Source organism: Anneissia japonica, unplaced genomic scaffold, assembly GCF_011630105.1.
Source record: "Anneissia japonica isolate Jap-2015-1 unplaced genomic scaffold, ASM1163010v1 scaffold287740_len772037_cov194, whole genome shotgun sequence".
Lineage (NCBI taxonomy): Eukaryota > Metazoa > Echinodermata > Crinoidea > Comatulida > Comatulidae > Anneissia > Anneissia japonica.
The window spans coordinates 123,358-139,877 of record NW_022736571.1 but is presented as its reverse complement, the minus strand read 5'-3'; the positions used below and the strand labels follow the sequence as shown (position 1 = coordinate 139,877).

The window sequence follows — 16,520 nt, the reverse complement described above, 5'->3', positions numbered from 1 at the left end:
TATTCTGGTTTTATTATTATTATTCTGTTAGGCCTATTCATTATATATTATTGTTGGTATTTTCACTCTAGCTTATACTATTGTAGAACTTATCTGTTTCATTTTTTCAAGATGCACTATATTTATATAAATTATATGCTTTATACAATACTACATAGGCCTATATCATTTTGGCCTCGTGCTTCCATCATTATAACTATGTTTTATTTGCCTTTCAATACTTTTATAGGTCCACATTTATTTAATTTACAATATTGCTTTGTATAATTTTATATTTATATATATAATTTTTTTTTTTTTTTTTTCATAGCCGCTTCCTGTTCTTGATTTTAGTTATGCCTTATGTTTAGCTTATCCATTAACCATGGATGAATTAATTCCCCCATGCATTAACTATAGTAATGCTTTCCCACAGTCCACCACTTGCTCATTCATTGTGCACCCTTATCACTGTTTATTTGTACATTATCATTATTCCTTTATAGACGTATGCCGATTTGCTTTGACTTAATTACCGTATTGTTTCTCAAATTGTATATTGCCAAGATACTTTCTCAATATGTTCATTTTATGTCAAGCGTTGACAAAGACTACAGGAGTAGCCGAAATATTCGCCTAATAATTTTTAGTGGTTCTAAAGTCAACATCTTACGTATTTGAGTTTATTTACTGTTACGTTATATTATATTCTACATATGTTTCGAAACACACATGGACACGCCTTCTTCATGTATGTATATATATGTATACAGATATATGTACATATATATATGTATATACATATGTATATATATATATATATATATATATATATATATATATATAATTTGTATGAAATCTATAATACTTAGGCCTATGATAATAATATTAACTTTTATCATCATTATTATTGCAAACATTATTATTCTCTTTATTAAAAATAATAATAATAATATTAATGTTGAAATGAATTGAATTGAATTTATTTGATGCTCATATATAAAATATAAAATACTGTCATTATAACTATATACTAAATACTAAAAATACATTCTTTGTAATATTAAACTATTAATTGTTGATTCTAATTACAGAGTGCAAACAAGAATCATTGATAGCTGTTTCTCAGGTTTTGTTAGGTATTCCTGTACATGAAGACATTATCCTAGAGCCATGCACTGTAATGTCTTGGACGGCTCATACGTCTGAAGGATCATTCATTGAGCTGAATATTACAGGGATATCCATGCTTGGAATAGATTCTGCCCAGACATGTGTTGGCTATTTCAACATCTCTGAACCCGACGGAAAATCCAGCATAGGCCCAATCTGTGGCGACGTGGGTCTAATCCCATTCGTTAGATCAACAACGTCCCAACTTAGTTTGTTATTGGGGGCAGGATATAGACGTCAGCACATCGTATTCAAAGCGGTGTTTAATAACGTTGGTGAGTTATACTGTAGTTAAAAGTTTTAGAATGTAGATTTGTACAGAAATTTGTGGTACATTACTATCATTAAGACTTTTCTAGTGTAATTTTGCTCATAATTTGCATTTTATTTCCAACACCGTTTTGAATTTACTCATGTTCGATTATTAACTTTTTTTTTAATAATCTGTATCTTGTTCTGTAAAGACTATATGAATATGTAAATGCATAATGTCAATTATATATAATATATGCAGTATTGCATCTAAATATATCTATCTGAGTTATGTAAACAATTTTTCTCACAAACATTACGTATATTTCATAATGTTATGTTTCATTTAGAGAAACCGGGATGTGCTTTTCACGGTTTGGGATTCAGTGTGTTATGTGAACATCCATCTGCTATGCTGGCAACATTCAACTACCCTTACCAATACATAGGGGGTAGTAGATACACTTGGGATATAACAGCGCCCTCTACGTCTCATTATATATTGCTGTCTTTTAATGATTTCGACATACCTGGTTCAAGGACCTGTGAAAACGACTATATCACTGTGAATACAGATTTAAAAACTGACTCAGAACTGAAACTAGATTTATTTTGCAATGCTAATTTACCTCCACTATACTTCAAAAGTAACCGACACAAAATGGTAATTACGTTTAACAGCGACTACAATGACAACGGCCGAGGCTTTCTTGCCGAATATGACTCATATAGCTTTAGTAATCCGTATAACTCAAGTACCTCACTGTGTACGTATCACTTTGTTGTTTTATTGTGCTTATTAAGATAGGTGTAAGTATAGAGTTTGGCTTATTTTTTTCAACCAAATACATAAAAAATATACATATAAAAGCATTAGGATAAGCAGACAAATATAAGATACAGAAATTTATCCTAATTTACAAATGTCCAACATAAAAAGATTCAAATATAAAAATAATAATTACAGCAATAAAACAAAATTAGTTTAAAAAAAAAAAATACAAATATATACAGTGTAGACATAAAATCCGACTACTTTTACAATTTACAAAATTAATGTTTCACTTTTTAATGTTTGATGTATTTTGAATGTTCCATTAAATTTTTGCATTTATATTTTTTTACAAAAATGTCACGTTTTTCTGTAATGTTATTGATTTAACTTTTTAGTGTAAATGTGCAATTCGGCCATTTTTTTTTTGAATAAATGAAAAAATGAATATTAATACAAATATTGAAATATATTAATTATAAAAATGAAAAAAGAAACAAAACCAATTACAAAAGTATCTATAAAAATTTAATGTATAACTAGTTTATACCAGGACATCATTATTACATGAGTGACTTGATAATGATGGTATTTGTATAATTTCTATATCTAATAAGAAGTAGAATAATAAGGCATTTGAAATTTTTCCTAGCTAATTCATTCATACTTTTTAAAATAAAACAAGCATAATTACTAGCCTTGTAAGATGTATTAAAATAATAATTTATGTTGTCTGTTAATGAGAGCATTACTCTTTACAAAACTTTGTCAACACTATCACCTTTTAAAGTTACACACTACTGTACATGTGATTTTCTCAGTAGTGTGGTAATTGACAATTGAAGGAGGATAAGAGGGTGCAAGAGTGTTGAAAGAGTTGAAAGTCAAACGAATAATCTTTAATTTCAGCTGTTGATTAAAAGGGAGACAATGGATGTTCTTTAAAAACTAATTAGAATACCGATTACTAAGAGTGACAACAGGAGCAGTAGAGTTCTGTATATTAAAATACAAATAACATAAATGTGTCAAATAAAACATGATACTATAACATAACTTATTTTTTGTTTTTGTTATCCATTGTAACTAATGCCTCGTGTCTATAAATAATTTTTTTTTTTTATCAGCTACAGGAAAGTGTCCAGTCGGTTGGATAAGGTATGCACTTTCGTGTTATGTTTTCAAAAAAGAAGCAGAGTATGTGACTTGGACCGGTGCAGAACATATATGCCAGAGTGAAGGTGCTCATCTTGTGTCCATCAGGGATTCAACAGAGATGTTATTTATTCACTTTATGCTGACCAATGATTGGATTACAGATAATGATGTCACCTATATAGGTATTGTGTAATGGGCTATTAAAATTGCAAATTGTTCTTATACAGTACTTCTTATTGTGATAGTAATTCAATGACATTTTTTGATAGGGTTATCCCAGCAAAGAAACACGTTTTCAGTCTACACATGGAGTGACGGTAGTCCTCTAAGTTACACAGCTTGGCACCTTACAACTACGTAAGTATGTTATGTTCCTTTCTCTTCCTTACTGTTAATATAGTTGTGGCGAATCACATTGACTGCATTAAATCTCATTGGATGGTTAATGGCAAATTAATTATAGTATCAAATTGGTGTAAACTTGACAATTTATCTCTAAACATTATATAAAAACGGATTTCCTTTTATTTTCTAAACACAATTGTAAACTCGGATATTCACCAGCAAATCATATTATATTGACAACTCGAGGTTTCTAGAGTTGAAGAAACCAAGTTTCTTAAGAGTAACAATTGATTTAAATTATCATGAAAGGCTCATGTTAATAGGCTTTCCAATGTTGAGCCCATCGGTATTATGAATAAACACACACTTCTCGGTATGCTACTTATTTCTTCATATCATAATTTAGTTTTGGGTAGCTATGTACATAAATTTGTATATGGATGCCCTTGGACAGGTTCGGAGACATCTCACATTTATTGCCTTTTTAATTTCCAAAAACTAATCTCTGCAGAGGCCTTTATGCCATTCACACACATCAAAGTTTTTATACTTTAGGCACTCATAGGCCTACATAATATGAATGACATTTTTCATTTTTTTATGTATTTTTGTGATGAAACACGCTGTTAAGATGCAGTAGTCTTTTTAAAAATAAGTTTGATTTATTCCTCCTAACAGGGAGGAAAAGTTACAGGATCGCCAGCCGCTAGGAGGCAGTCTTGCAGAGTGTACCGTCATTGAAATAGTAACGCTTCACTCCGTCGATCAGTGGTTTGGGGTGGCTTGTGAATATCCCTCAACCAATCAGTTCATCTGTAAGAAACGTGAAAGTAAGTAAAATTATACAGATCTCTGAAAAGTGTTTTTTTCACGGATATTTTTTGTTAAATCAGCTTCAAATGTATCTGTCCTCTCAGAAATTTGAGTATGATAGGCCTACAATAGCTCTAACATTTACAACATTAACTGAAAACGATAGTCAAATCACAGTTGCTCTAACAAAAACTACAAACAGACCTTTAAACTCCTGTTATAATAATGAGTAATTTAGTACACATAATGGAGTATGGTAAAATAGGTTTCCTACAACGCCAACTTCATCAATGCTGCAGACGTGCCTGAATGCAAAAACAGTGCAGAAAATTGTGCCTGGATTTGGCTGAAAGATTTAGTGAATGTGTCTGTAGACACGAACAAACATCTCATGCCTTTATTTAAATTGAAAGGTACACAATAAGAAACCAGGCATGGAATGGTAACATTAACTAACATTAATTTATGTTTTCTTTGTTAGAGATAATTTTGAATGATTGTGTAAAAATTAATTAATTTGGACCTACAGATCATAAAGTAGCCAACAGAAATGTTAAGGGTGGCCGATACGGAAAAATTTTACAAATTAATTATTTGGACCTACACATCATAAAGTAGCCAACAGAAATGTTAAGGGTGGCCGATACGGATGTCTACTTTAAACATCCAGTGCCTTCATTTTGCAGAATGAAAAAAAAAGCGATAATTGATTTTGTTATACTGTATTTCAGAAAAAGTTAACATCCAGTGCCTTCATTTTGCAGAATGAAAAAAAAAAACAATAATTGATTTTGTTATACTGTATTTCAGAAAAAGTTAACTGAATTTAGCCATTTAGGAAAACAAGAAAAATAGTCCTGATTTGATTTTTATGTGGAGACGACAAAAAATAAAGGCTAATGAGTTTTCAACCTTCGATTTTACCATATTTAAAAATATAATAGTAGGCGCCAGAAAATGACAAAAAGCAGACACTCTACTTTTGTCTACTGGCTGTCTAGGCCTAGGCTTACCTAGATTTTACATTATGTTATTAGACGTAAAAAGGGCTAAAATAATAATTCAATTCAATTTATTGGTCAAAGTCATAAAATGGCCTAAAATAATGATAATAATAATAATAATAATAATAATAATAATGTTCCAGTATATGTGTGATTTGGCCCTACCTGACGTGGAAATGTACTGAATACTCAGTACGTTTAAGTTGCGAAAAAAATCGCAAACGTACTGAGTATTCAGTACATTTCCACGTCAGGTAGGGCAAAATTACACCTACTGTATACATGATTATCCTGATGCAAATCCAGTTATTGTCTATTCCATCACGACAATAACAATTACTATCAATGTTCCCATTGTTGGTTGACAGTTATGAAATATAATCTTTTAAATGAATTATTTTAAACATGTTAAAATAAAGCCGATTTTGACCGAGATTTGCAAATTTTTTGAAACACATCCGACTGCATTCTGATCCCCGTTTTGCTTAAATTAATGCTGATAAATTACTTGGTTTGTGATATTTGTTATATTGCACATGATTGGTTAGTAGTAGTGTACGTATGCAGCCACTGGCTTTCAAAGTCACTAAAAACATCCATTGATGTTACCATTCCATGACTGGTTTCTTATTGTGAACCATTCAATTTAACTAACAGCATGAACCATTCAATTTAAATAACAGCATGAACCATTCAATTTAAATAACAGCATGATATGATATTTTTGTTCGTTTCTACAGATACGGACTAGATGTTGTGTTCAGACAAAGCTTGGCGTGACAATTCTTGCACTGTGTTTTAATTTAGCCACGTCCGCAGCATTGCACTCTTGTGGCACGAAATACTTTTACTTTAAATACTTTATTGTTGTTATTAATCCATAAGCATGATTATCATTACCTCATGTTAATTGTTTTATTCAGTTTCTTCAGTATTTTTTTTTTGTCATTTTCCAACGCTTATATTTCGTCTTAAGGGTTAAAGCTGCGTTAGTTTTTCGATGAGCTGAACACCAGCCTACATTATCTTAATAATGATCCGATTGCTTGGTCGCTTCGGTAGGCTCTCTGATTCGAAAAATTTGGATTATGTTTGAATACACCTTAAGCACGCAATGCATGATTGATATCCTATCATTATTAATATATACTTTCTATAGTATATCAATATATTTATTTCATTACCAGTTTTTTATGTTATAATTTGTGAATCGTATTTGTTAATTGTGACTGCTGGCTGTCTGGTCCTTGGCTTATTATGTTAATAGACGTATAAAAGGCTAACATGAAAATGTTCCCATTGCTGGTTGACACTTACGAAATACAATCTTCTAAATGAATTATTTAAAACATGTTAGAATAAGCCGATTTTGACCGAGATTTGGTTTATCTTACATAATGATTCGATTGCTTGGTGGCTTCGTTAGGCTCTCCAATTTAAAAATTCGGACTATATTTGAATGCACCTAAACATGCAATGTAATGATTGATATATTCTATCATTACCATTATCCACTTTCTATATCAATATATTTATTTCATCACCAGTTTCTAATGTTATAATTTGTGTGCCGTATTTGTTAATTGTGACTGAATAAAATAAAGCTAAATATATATTTTATAATAATTTGTAATCAGGTGAATATCATCGTAATACGATACTCTATCCAACAGCTGATTCAACAACAAGTGACGGTAAGTTATCAAATACCCTACATTGTGCATACGCTCATTGTATCATTTTTGCCCCGTATAAAGCCACATTTACACTAGACACAAATATGACACGACGAAAAGATACAGATGCGCGCAGTGTTGAAGAATACAAACTACGCGATGATATATCATCATCGTCGTAATCGTGTCTAGTGTAAATGTGGTTTAACATGGGTTATAGTAGTGCCATTAGTTTGTATCCTCATACATCTTTAGGTCTACGCGATGTATTTCCCAAAGAACTGCTGTGATCCGAAAATGCTACAATTAAGGAGACTCTCAACTAATAGGTCTAATGCTTTATGAATAAATACTGTAAACCGTGTATTTACCAATGAAGTGGGGTCGGTAACGGTGGTGTTCCGTTGACTTAAATGAACAGTAATTATAAAGACAGAACAATGACATCTTCTCTATCAAGGGACACAGTTATTGGGTTTATTACCGAACCAACACCCATCAGACACAAAAGTGCCTAGCATTAAAGCATTTAAAACCATCCATCATAGTAGTTGGTCATTAGCTACAGCTTGTAATACCTTATAATTGCAGTCATAATCTGTTGTTAGACTGATTTAGCTGATATATTTGATATTTTATGTTTTTACTTTAAAACAAAAAATAGTACAAGAGATACAGTATACAATGATATAGCTTATTATATTACATATCTGGTTGTTGAAGTGCTTGGTATAAGAATGAAAGCAACATTAACAATATTGACTGCTTTCTCTGTAGCATTTTGATTACTAATAATAAAAATAAATTTTAAAAAATAGTATTTGTTTAAACAATATTAAACCACAAAAATAGGATTAATAATAAGAAAATTAAATAAAAATAAGAAAAAATAAGAATAAAAATAGAATTAAAAATAACAATAAGAATAACAACAATATCAGTAATAAGAATAATATACAATTATAAAAATAACAATAAGAAAAACACAAAATAATGACTACTTATAACATTTAAATTATTGTTATTACTATTATTATTATTATTATTTATTTATTTATTTATTTATTTATTTATTTATTTATTTTATTCAATATTAGGCTCTATAAAAAATAATTAGTTTATCACCCTATCTAGACTTGAAAAGTGATGAGGGAGGGAGGCTTTTTAATTTTTTTTAAATTTTGTTAAAGCCACATATCACTCTTGTGTTGTTTGCTGGTGCATTGATATTCAAAGTAAAACATGATTTAGATAATACAAATAATATACTAACTATTTACTAAAAATATTTTAAAAATAATATTTTCAAAAAAGAAATATTCCATATTAGTTGTTTTTTTTTTCTTGTTTTTTCAATTACATAGAAAGAAGGCATGTGTGCGAAGGTGATAGATAAAATATTTTTTTATTGGCCCTATATTTAATTATTATTATTTTTTTATGTTTAAAAGATCAAATGAAAACAACTTTTTCATCAATTTTGGCACAGATTTTAAATTTTTTTTAAAACAAAAATATGATCATTTTTCAGTGAAAAAAATAACACACAGTTTTCACAATGTTTCTATGATTTTACGAAAAAAAAAAAAATTCTTTTTTCCACCCGCCTTTGTATTCAAATTTTAACAATGTGACAGCAAACAAACAATTTTTTTTGATAGTCCTTATAATTATTTATCATCCTCCCTTCCTAACAGGCAGTTGTTATAATAATAATGAGTGACCATTTGTTCCCCTTTTATGATTTTTTTGTACTATTTATTAATTTCCCTGCTCCCATTGATTATTCCACGCCAAAACAAAAATTTAACTCACATTTTTAATGACGACATTTATAATTCATACAGATGTCATTATGCCCCCACAATTGTTTGTCCACATTCAAATTTATCAATAATGATCATTTCATTTCATTGGGTTTTTTTACATCGAAATGGTCAGTCATAGTTTTTACTGTGTAATTAATGAAAACAAGTACTTACTTACTTATAAAATTTGAATGTACAATCAATTAGAGCCATTTATAATTTTTGTATAAATAATTGCTGCGAAGCAGCCAATTCATATTCTTGACAGCAATTTGACCTCTGAAAGGTCATTGTTTGTCAAAAAACGAGTGCATAAGATGACTGAAAAGCGGAGTTTCCTTCTTTCGTTCTGCCGGGTAAAATCAATTACTTTAGGCGACGTTAGTAGAATAACCTACTCCTACCAACGTCTACATGTCACGCTAGCCTTATCCTACTCTAGGCCTTGACTAGCTAGGATGGTATAGGCCTAGCCTTGAAGGGACGAAGGTCCCAATGAAAAACAACGTCGCTCTTTGATAGCTAACATTGTCTATTTAACATCATCACAATAATTCATTATTAAACCTATAGTTGTTTTTTGAATTGTACTCCACAAATCTCAGCCGATACCTCGCACAACTGGCTAACGTCTCTATCTATTGTCGTGACGTCATGGCCCGCTGGCTCACACTTGTGATATGTCTCGCACTTGTGATCAAATAACACGCTGGCTCGCACTTTGGCAACACTCTTTGGCAGTCAATTCGCCCCTAGAAAACCCACCCTTGGAAACTTGCCCCATAAAAAATGTACACTTCCTAGACCATGCAGTCTTCAAAATAAAAATTGTAACCTTTGGTAATCAACTACATCTTCCACATACATAGAAATTTTTGAAACTTTATTAAAAAAAACCTAAACCATAATTCTAATTCAACACTATAGACACTTTTTGACAAAAATGAAAAATTACCACTTTGCTACCCAATGAGAAGTGTTTTAATATAGACAATGGGTCGTGTCTCATATTATTTGTTATAGTTTTATTATTCATTATTTTCACATTTATATGCAGTTGTACTTCGCAGCACTTCACTTGCAATTTGCAATTTGCAATTTCTAGTACAGGTTTTGTTATTTTGCTAACACTTAGTCGTGTATTCAAGTCTACTTCCTGGAAGTAACCACAAAAAGAAAAATAACCCATTTCTTAAAGCCTTAAGAATGGACAAGTTATGTTACCAAGGACAACAGAGCTTTTGGTGTGCAAATCAATGTAGTTCCATACATGCCAAGGCTCGCGCATTCGAGGTCTGTCTCGCGCTCTAACACTTAAGGACCAACATCTCGCACATAAATGTGATATTGCTTATAATAAAAAAAATATATATGTACAGTATAACTTGTAGCTCTCTCTTGCTAAATATTCATCATCTACTGTACTTAATATTGGTTTTGTTATCAAACATTCAAAAACAAATAAATGGTGCTGCACTACACAAGGGTTGGCTTTATATTTTAAGTATCACTCCTCTCATCCAATCAAATGGAGCTGCCTACAATATCGTGGGCCAGGCAGGTTGTACCTGTTACAGTTTTCTGGCAGAGTAAATCATGTCAGATACAAGTTTCTCAGAGAATCTTACAATCAACTTGGCAACAACAAACGAACAAGCACATTTGATTGATCTACGTTCAGAAATGTTTAAAACGGCCAAATTAACAACATGGATCTTCAACAAAGAGCACGGCTCAACCAAAAATGTTTAGAGAGAATTTTTTTTTTCTGATGTCTCTTTCATTATCATATAATTTTACATTTTTTTTAATGATATCTCATGTATTCTTCAGTTGATAAATTCTGATAACTGTCGGTAAAAATTTATATTCTCTTAGTATTTATTCAATCAGATCAGATCAAACTAGCAACATCAACAGGCTCATATTAGTGGGATTGATAGGTTCAACTGTGGACGGCAGAAAAATGCGGATTCCTAACAGATTTTCCTCTAGGGGAGGAGATTTTAGAACAAAGGTCTCATGCCTGCAAATTAGTCAAACTTGGCATTTAGTTCATAGAAGCTTTCTAAATACAAGATATAAGATATTCATTATATGAACTTACCAAAATTTGCTTTACATTAACATGATAAATGACATGAATGGTTACGAAACATACATCTCCTCCTAAAAAAAGTTTGCTAGTGTTAGATCGCCCTCCCCAATGATTTTCGCTATCTTTGCAGTAATGTTAAAATAATAATTTAAGACATTGTTATTGAATGAAGATAAACAACATAATAATAATAATAATAATAATAATAATAATAATAATAATAATAATAAAAAATAATAATAATAAGCAATTAGTAGAGCTCCGCATAGTACACTATAGAAAAATTATTGTACGACGGTTAGATTCAATGCTTGAAAAAATTTCCTGAGGGCCTGCAAGGCCCAAAGGAAATTTTTGAATGCATTAAATCTAACCTAAGTACTATATAATAATTTTCCATTTAGTGTACGATGCATGCTCTACTAATTGCTTTATAAGTCAATCGCCGTCTTTTAATTTTAGTTTTTTATTACAAACTGTTGTAGCAGTCATCGGTTGCTATAGTGATATGATCAGTATACGTGTGCGTATTTAAATTTAGCTGTGCGTATGCTGATTTTTGCTCCTGCAGTACGCGTTTAATTAATTACACATCAGCAGTACAGCAGTACGGATACGATGAATAACTATTGTGTTAGAAAGAACTTGTTTGTAATGCTATTTTGATAAACTTTCGTCAAAGAAATAAACATTTCAGCATTCGAGAGAGAATACAGTCACTGACGTTCTTTTTTTTGTCGGTGCATGCAGACAGGTAAAATCGTGCGATGATTTCATAACTAGGGTAAGCTACAGCCTAGTAGTAGTAGGAGTAGTAGGAGCCCGGGCGGCCTCCTGCTGCCTGGCCGTAGGCCTACATCTAAATTTGTTCCTTGAGTCTATAAAATAGGTCTAGAATATTCTTATTAAACGTTCAGTTTGTTGTGTTTATGAGGGTCCGTTGATTCAATGAATTCCTTAATTGTTCATACTTAATATTGAATTTGAAGTAACTTTCTTCTGGTTCTAATTGAGCTCTTATTTAACGAAAGTAATTTTCAATTACAAATTAATATTTATCGGGGTGCGCGATGTATTCGTGGTGACCTAAAAAAAATCAAGCCAAACGTCCACTAATAGAAAAATTGACGATTGACTTATAATAATTATTATTATTATTATTATTATTTTCATTATTATTATTATTATAGGCATACACAAAGATTATTATTTTAATAAATGACATGTTTTATTTAATGCATTACAACAATAATGTTTATAGTAATTTAATATATTATTAAATAAAAGAAATGAAGCATTTTAAATTGCTTTTTGCATATGATTGTCATGTATTTACAAAGATAACTAATTTGAATTCTTTATTCTATAATTAAATTATAATAATAGTTATAAATAATAATGATATGAAAATAAAAACACAATAACTAGCACATTCATTTTCTTACTGCTAACTTTATTGTAAAAAAGCACAACATTCACTAATTGATCATAACCTGAAATGCTACATTGCAAGAAGAGCAGTAAAAGCAGCTACAAAACTATCTCAGAAAGCAACTTAGCAACATAGCAGCTAACAAGCATAAAAAATCCAAAATGCTACATAGCAAAAAAAGCAGAAAAGCAGCTATAGACTGTATCCAACAAGGGTGGCGGATGAAATAGCAACAAAACAGCCACACACTTGTACTTACCGACTTTCTAAAGCCTTCGATCATATCGACCATACTGTTGCTGTAAATAATCTGTTATCCTTAGGAACTAGGCCTGAAATCATACCTTGGATAATTTATTTTCTATCATCTAGAAGACAGAGGGTACGTTATCATTCAAAGTTGTCTGATTGGCAAACTGTTCATTCAATGTGGTGTGCCACAAGGCACCAAATTAGGCCCTATTATTTTTCTTACTACCATTAACAGTGCATGTAATAATATTAATGGTTTGAATTATCGTATTTTAGATGTTCTCTTTTCTCGACCGATTTTATTATCATTTTTTTATATAGCTTTTTATATTTTAATTATACTGTATTAGACTTTGTACTGGAATTTTGTTTTAATTGTACTTTTGATGCTTCCTTCTGTTTCTTCTTGATTGTGTACCTTAACTGTAAATTTGTACTCCAATTCAGCCCTTTGGGCTGCTATTGTACTTATAATGGTTTTGAATAAAGAATTGAATCTATTGAATCCATATCAATCACAAACTGAACAACTTTGCCATACAGCAAAAACAGCAGAAATAGCAGCTCATAACACTTAAACCATAAAACAAAACCTTGGAACTAGCAGCATAGCAGACTAACAGCATTAAAAAAACACAATAAATGCTACATAGCAAAATAAGCAGATAGAGCATCTATAGTGCAGTTTCAAAAAAAGGACAAAAAATATAGCAACATAGCAGGCAACAAGCAATAAAAAACATAACTGAAATGAAACATAGCGGGAAAAAAAAGGAAAAAAGAGGAAAAGCAGCTATAATCCTGACGCAACAGGGAGATTTAAAAAAGCAACATAGGAGACAACAAACAGGAAAGTCCAAAGTGAAATGCTACATAGCAAAAAACAGAAGCAGAAAAAGCAGCTATAACATTGATACAAATAGGAGATAAGCAGTAAAAATCGAACATGAATGATTCGTAGCAGAAAAGGCAGCAAAAGGATCTATAACACTAAATTCAAATAGGGAGATTTTAAAATGCAGCATAGCAGACAACTAGCAGTAAAAAGCAAACTCAAAGCTTCAGAGCGGAAAAAGCAGCAAAAAAAAAACAAAAAAAAACAAAACAGCTAAACAGCTATAGCACTGTGTCCAGCAAGGGTGGTCAATTAAATAGCACAATAGCAAAACAAGCAGAAATAGCAGGTATAGCACTGTCTGCCAACGGAGTGTCAATGAGATAGCAGAAAACAGCCTTAAGTACTCTATAGCTAAAATACTTAAAACATGATATTGAAAATAGCTTAAAAAGCTTTTTAAAGTTGGTTTTTTAACAAAATAGCAAAAAACTCCTATTTTTTATCACTGTTAATAGCAGTGCAAAACCTCAAAAGGACCAATCCCGCATTTTCCTGGAGCCATCAGACAGAGAACAGCTTTTAAATAATATCATACTGCTCTTTGTTATTTGCTGTGCAATAAAAACTAGTGCTGTTCAATTACGTGTGCGCATAATGAGTGTGAAAATGAACTGCTTTAATCGGATTTGAATTCCCAACTAAGCTTCAATGTCCCAGTCGGCTATAGCCAGCAGAAGGTTCAACATAAAAGTGAAAGTATACTTGGGAATTCAATAGAGACGTACATTTTTATCAACAGCATGTAGTGACAGTGAATTTGAGTGTAAAAATCTAGAATGCATCCAAGAGATCTACAAATGCGATGGACAGTATAAAACTCAGGATATCCAGTACTTTTATGACTACTGTAATTTATTTGTGACAGTACACAAGCTTTCGTGCACACAGTGCGCTTCTTCAGGTGATTCATTGCAATAATTTGAGCACTGTGCAAGAAATGTTTTATTTTTTTTGTATATAATAGTCTGTATGTAGGTCTATATATACATACATATTTAATAATTTAACAAGAGCGACCGCTCACCTGTCTGCGTGTTCCTCCACGTATATATGTAAATAGTATATACATATATGCATGTATTCATCTATCAATCAAAATATCAATTTTGATCAAACCATAGCTTTTCGACTGTGGCAGTGCCGGTAGAGAACTGCAATTTTTTGACACTGCGGCAATGTCGATTATAAAACAGCAACTTTTTTCGCACTGCGGCAATGCCGATAGAAAACAGCAGCTTTTCCGCACTCTGGCAATGCCAGTAGAAAATAGCAGCCTTTTCGTACTACGGCAGTGCCGATAGAAAGTAGCAGCTTTTTTTTTCACACTGCGGCAGTGCCAAATTGGCCGATAGCCACTGCCTTAACCATCACCACCACTACTATTGGCATTACCATCACTTTCATATTACCACTATTGTAATCATTATTACCATTATTATCATCGTCGACAGTTGTCGTTGCAATTATTATCATTTGTTTCTTCATTTAGATACTTTCGACGCAGACAAATTTAAGTGCGATAGTGAAACTTTTATTCCGTTGTCATTCCGATGTGATTTTATTCGTAATTGTCAGAATGGAGCAGACGAAATTGGTTGCTGTGAGTACAAGTTAGAGTAGTCTCAGAAACTAATTAAAATATTTTTCAATAATGAAGAATTCTAAAAGTTGTTTACCTTATTAGTATATTTGTGTAAGCTGGTCATTGATACTTTTAAAGTTTATAGAAACTGCACCAATGAAGAATTCCGATGTGGAAATGGACAGTGTATCAACCAAAACATGCGATGTGACTTCTTTGAGCAATGCGCCGATGGCACTGATGAAAAACAATGTAGTAAGAATATTAAATAATTTTACACAGTTTGTACTCTTAAAATAATTATTCATATCGCATAGCTTTCTTGTTTATAAGTGAGTTTATAAATACAGTAATGGTAATGGCAATATACTTATAAAGCAAAATCGTCTGTATGCACTAAGAAACCACAACTCTAGTGCACAAAAAAGATGGATACTAGTAATTAAAAAAAACAACCAACAAACCCCACCAGAACAAAAAAAAAATAAATAAAATAAAAGCAATCAAGTTCTGAATTAAAATTTTAAAAAAATTGATGCGAGACTTGAAGACAGTTGAGGATAATAATACTTAAGCTTTGTTTAAAACACTGAAAACTTGGCTCAACTAACAGTTGTTATTCTGCAAGGCCGTGTATACAACAATTTAACCAGAAAAAAAAAAGTTTAAACAATTGTTTAAACACACAAATATCTAAACTAGACTTAAATCTTAAAATAACTTAATTACACTAAACAAACTCGAACAAAACAAAAATACTGTAGTTTATATAAGAAACTACCATAAAGGTGTTAACAGTTATGTGTTATTACAATGTCGCAATTATGTACTTTTTAAATAAGGACAATTTCTTAACATTTTTAACATCATTGCTAATTGATGATGGAGAGTCGTAGCAGAACGTAGTGAAATTAGATTGGAGATGTGGTGGGGCAGGTGGGATGTATACAAATAACAAGATCTTGAAGTTAATTCACAGATGAATGAGCAACCAATGGAGATGATGTAGAATTGGGGATATGCTCACGCTTAGGAGTGAGACCAGGAGTAATTTCCTCAGCAGCTTCCAGGACAAGCCATAAAAAAACACCATTGCAATAATCCAATCGAAATGTAATTAAAGCATGGACAAGTTCATTTATAAACACACAAACTAATAGCGAAAAAAGGATCGCCACTTACTGGATTGTAAAAAAAACATGAAACATTACAGACGGGTTATGAGATAAACAGATAATCAAAAATCATTGCACTTACTTTGAGAATACAAGTACGAAA

At 31.4% G+C, this 16,520-nt stretch overlaps 1 protein-coding gene across 1 annotated transcript in view; it reads left to right on the top strand.

Moving 5' to 3' along the window:
• Positions 1–14,807, top strand: part of LOC117116794 — a gene marked incomplete at its 5' end in the record, with an annotated part of 30,286 nt that extends 15,479 nt beyond the window's left edge. The window contains 8 exon segments of the mRNA XM_033260888.1: positions 1,074–1,427; positions 1,755–2,171; positions 3,304–3,516; positions 3,604–3,691; positions 4,358–4,509; positions 7,134–7,190; positions 14,400–14,507; positions 14,782–14,807. Coding sequence (XP_033116779.1) covers positions 1,074–1,427; positions 1,755–2,171; positions 3,304–3,516; positions 3,604–3,691; positions 4,358–4,509; positions 7,134–7,190; positions 14,400–14,507; positions 14,782–14,807 — 1,415 coding nt within the window.
• Between the last annotated feature and the right edge of the window lie 1,713 nt (positions 14,808–16,520).